The 4,511-nt window shown below is 37.6% G+C and overlaps 1 protein-coding gene across 1 annotated transcript; it reads left to right on the top strand.

Moving 5' to 3' along the window:
* On the top strand, positions 477–2,709 carry LOC109229358 (galactinol synthase 1-like). Its single transcript, XM_019394776.1, has 4 exons — positions 477–962; positions 1,513–1,836; positions 1,941–2,075; positions 2,164–2,709. Exons 1-4 carry the CDS (start codon positions 636–638, stop codon positions 2,407–2,409), a joined length of 1,032 nt encoding a protein of 343 aa, XP_019250321.1. The 5' UTR covers positions 477–635; the 3' UTR covers positions 2,410–2,709.

The raw sequence follows: 4,511 nt of genomic DNA, 5'->3' as shown, positions 1-4,511 counted from the left end.
TTAAGTACATGGTTCTAAATGAACAATCTCATGAGTTGCGATGATGCTAAAGCAGGTTCTAATAATGAGAATTCTGTAACGAAAATGGCGCTCGTAATTGTGCAATCACTTTTCCAAATCCACCCTGAAACATAAATATACACTCCTTTGTTTTGAAATTTATGCATAGGACATTACCATTACGACTTAATTACAGTATTTTAATAACTTTGAAATATAGAATTTTATTTTAAAAAATTAAGAATTTCATTAGTTTACGTTGTCCACTTAACTTCGGGGAAGGACTGGTTTCTTCTAGCGTCTTCCTTCCATGCAACAATTCCCCAATCAAATGACAACTTACATAATTACCAGCCCCCCCCCCCCTCCCCCCCCCCACCACAAGTTCCAGAGTGTTCCCGCACCTTCAATCTCAACAGTCAGATTAAACCATTCCAATATCACGAGAATCCAACCCTTGCTTGACTTCTAATTCACCCCTACTTCTTCGCACCTTCTCCATTTCACTTCACCTCTATATATTACACCACTTCCCCTTGATCATTTTCTTCAGGTCACGCAACTTAGAGAAAATTAACTATTCCATTTCCTTGTTTATATACATACATATTCATCACCTTCCTTGATCTTGTTGCATGGCTCCGGAGATTGTGAGAGTAAGTGAGAAAATGGTGAAACCAAGAATTGTAACGAGTGGGGAGAGGGCCTACGTGACGTTTTTGGCTGGTAATGGTGATTACGTGAAGGGTGTAGTTGGGTTAGCTAAGGGGCTAAGAAAGGTCAAATCGGCGTACCCGCTGGTGGTGGCGGTTCTGCCGGATGTGCCGGCGGAGCACCGCCGTATACTGGAGGAGCAAGGTTGTATCATCAGGGAGATTGAGCCCGTTTACCCACCTGAGAACCAAACTCAATTCGCCATGGCTTATTACGTCATAAATTACTCTAAGCTTCGTATTTGGGAGGTAAAGGATCCATGTTTCTTGACACGTGTCAAGTTTCCAGTTGTTAAGTCACATTTGCACTTACACGTCACATTTCTAGTGTTACTACGTCACATATATCATTACACGTGGATGACCCCATTAGTCTTCTTCTATATGTACCAGATATCATGTGTTGAACGGAGTATTTGATTCAACTAAATGACGATTTTTGACGCATTATATATGTGATTCCTGCTAATATTTTATTTACGACATGTGATTCTGACTAATTGGACATATAATTTATGTGGTGCTTTACGTTTACGTTAATTCTGATGTTTGTAGGGGTTACTATTTAGGTTTCATTAATTAAAGATTTATTGTTTATACAATGTACGTACGTTAGTTTAATTGCTGAAGATCTATTTCTTTAAACAAAAAGAAAAATTATGTAGTATATATCTGGATTAAATGTGATAAGAGTATTAGAGTGTATTTTAAGTATACGCGCGGTTAATCCCAATTAGTATTAAATTTGGGATTGAAGCATAGTTAGTTGATTGATATATTTAACATTATGTGGATGCAGTTTGTGGAGTACAAGAATATGATATACCTAGACGGTGACATTCAGGTGTATGACAACATAGATCACCTCTTTGATTTGCCAGATGGTTATTTCTACGCAGTCATGGACTGTTTCTGTGAGAAGACATGGAGTCACACTCCTCAATACAAGATTGGCTACTGCCAGCAGTGTCCGGACAAGGTCAAATGGCCTACTGAGGAATTGGGTCCTCCTCCTTCCCTTTATTTCAACGCTGGGATGTTTGTGTTTGAGCCCAGCCTTCATATTTATGATGACCTTTTGAAGACTCTTCAGATTACTCCTTCTACTCCTTTTGCAGAGCAGGTACAATTTAGTGTTGTACTCTACTTTTTATCGGTAATTAAAGACTTTTTCTTGATTAATAAGGTAGTTGATTGAGCTAATTTTGGTTGATATTGTTATCGCAGGACTTCTTGAATATGTATTTCAAGGACATTTACAGACCAATACCTTTAGTTTACAATCTTGTTCTAGCAATGTTATGGCGCCATCCCGAGAATGTTGAATTGGATAAAGTGAAAGTTGTACACTATTGTGCAGCGGTGAGTAACTACACTTTCCAATTCTTATTGTTAGTATTTTTGTACGTGGGAAAGAGCACTAGTGCTGATTTTTTAAGTGATGGAGCAGGGATCAAAGCCATGGAGATACACAGGGGAAGAAGAAAATATGCAAAGGGAGGACATAAAATTACTGGTGAAGAAGTGGTGGGACATTTACAAGGACGAATCATTGGACTACAAGAATGCGGTTGCTGTTAATAACCAGGTGATAGCTGATGCAGCTGAAGCAGTGAACCAGCTGCAACCGCTGATTGCTGCTGCTATGGCCCAGGCTGACGCGGTCAAATACGTGACTGCTCCCTCTGCTGCTTAGTTTTGGACTACTCCGCCAAATGGCTCTTAGATTAGGTTAATCTCCCTTGTATACCCATTCCTCTAATCTCAAATTTGCAAGCGGACCTCTAAAAGAGGTCCTGGATTTTCCAATAGAGTAGACGGCAGAGGATGTTGTTAATGTTTTGGCAGCTTCTTTCCCCAAGTGAAGTTCGATGATCTCGTTGTATTTTTGAAGTGAAATGTGTGGCACAAAGTAGTGTAAGGTGTATATTTGTGTTTGGTGTAATGCATGAATTTGGCTGTGTTCTTGATTCAGATTACATCTCCATTCTTTTTCTTTTTCCTTTCGCCCTCTCTTAAGGAATGTAATTACCAATAGGAAAAGATGAGAAAAGGGGCTTCCATGGGATTGGGAGGGAGGGGTTCTTTTCATATATTACAGTATGACATGAAATAGCTTTTCACCGATAATCTATATCTATATTTATTATAAAATCATGAATATTTCAAACTAAATGTCGAACGACCAAAATATTTCTAAGATATTAGTAGACTTTTATTCCTTTTAGAAGATAAATTTGTCACACCCCATTTTTTCGTACTGAGAGTCGACATAAGTAAATTGATGAAAGTTCGGAAATGAGATGTTACATCCCGCATTTTCGAACGTTAAAGTTTCATCGTAAGGCAATCAGCGTAAGCTCGGGAATGAGACTATTTTGAGATTATCAGTATGTTGTATTTCAAGCAAGTGGTAAGCAAATTCGTGAAGTTGAGAGGGTAAGTGAATGGAATCGAAGACAGCGAGTTTCGTCGAAGTTTGTCATTTTGGGATAAAATACGGTCCGAGCTATAATAAGCGGTAATTATGGACTAGTGCCATACAAGGTACCGCATGACCATGATAGTAAAGTGTATATAGTAGCATTTTAAGTAATTTGAGATAATTCTTAATTATGTGGGTAATTGGTTAATTATTAGATTAGTGGGGAATTAATAAGTTAATTAAGGAAAGGGGTGAATTATTTTGAATAAATTTGAGAAACTGCTAACGTGGCCGCCAAGGAGCCTTAATTAAAGCTCAAATATGACTCTTTAGTTCACAAAGTAAGGTGGCACATCTAAAGAGCTTGGTGGCTTAGTCATCACAAAGGATGCGGGGCCTTCAACCCATAATCTTAAAAGCCTTTCTTACATTATGAAGTAAGAAAGATTGGCTTGCTAAGTATTTCTCAAACAAGAAATCATAATGAATCCTTTACAATGCTTCAAGCAAAGATCCTATTTTTAAATAATAACGTGAGTTACTTCATCAAGTTCATACAAGAGTACAAAGTAACAGATGGAATTCAAAGATTTATATGATTCCTTACAATGCTTAGCAACGTGAGAATTGCGATTCTAAGGGAGTATAGTGCAATCTTTCTTAAGAATATCATACGGATATTTTCCGATACGATCTTGCCGTTACGTGTTTCGTCCCAAAAGACGCGTGTTAGAGGAATCGCCGAGAGAATCGGTCCAGGTATGTTAAGGCTATCCCTTCTTTCCTTTTGGCATGATCTATACGATATAAACGAAACGAGTAAATGCACAACTTACATAAATGACTCTATTCATAGAAGTATTAGAGGCCCCTATGTTCTTGAATTCCCATGTGTCTTATTATTACATCTTCTGTTCAAGGGTCTCAGAAAATACGTAAGTTGAAAAAGTTTATTTCATGATATTACTTAAAGGCATAGTGGTCTTATGACATTCCGAGAGATTTTACTGACGTACTTATCATGCATTGCATTCATTTATACATGTACATTGACCCATGACCATATGGCATTATATACGGGTATATATGTATATTATATGTATATAGAATATGGGAAAAGGTTACGTCGTTATATGCGCACCACCACCTGATCAGCTGGTATACGTTGATGATTTTTCCCATAGTGGCTGAGATGATAGGCTTGATGATGTTATGAACACATGTACTTATGCACAACATGACATTCATACGTATATGCATGACACTATAAGTATTTCATGATTTAAGGAGTTATCCAGACTTACATGTTGTCTTTTACTCCATGTTTCTCTCATGTCTATTGTTTACTGATTTTCATTCCTTACATGCTCAGT

This window comes from Nicotiana attenuata, chromosome 7, assembly GCF_001879085.1.
Source record: "Nicotiana attenuata strain UT chromosome 7, NIATTr2, whole genome shotgun sequence".
Lineage (NCBI taxonomy): Eukaryota > Viridiplantae > Streptophyta > Magnoliopsida > Solanales > Solanaceae > Nicotiana > Nicotiana attenuata.
This window is presented reverse-complemented; position numbering and strand designations above follow the sequence as displayed.

Bases quoted from the DNA above. Each gene is read 5' to 3' on its own strand.
- LOC109229358 (XM_019394776.1), top strand. From the start codon at position 636: ATGGCTCCGGAGATTGTGAGAGTAAGTGAGAAAATGGTGAAACCAAGA. The intron at 1,837-1,940 runs GTACAATTTAGT...TTGTTATCGCAG, and splicing joins CTACTCCTTTTGCAGAGCAG to GACTTCTTGAATATGTATTT. The intron at 2,076-2,163 runs GTGAGTAACTAC...GTGATGGAGCAG, and splicing joins TTGTACACTATTGTGCAGCG to GGATCAAAGCCATGGAGATA.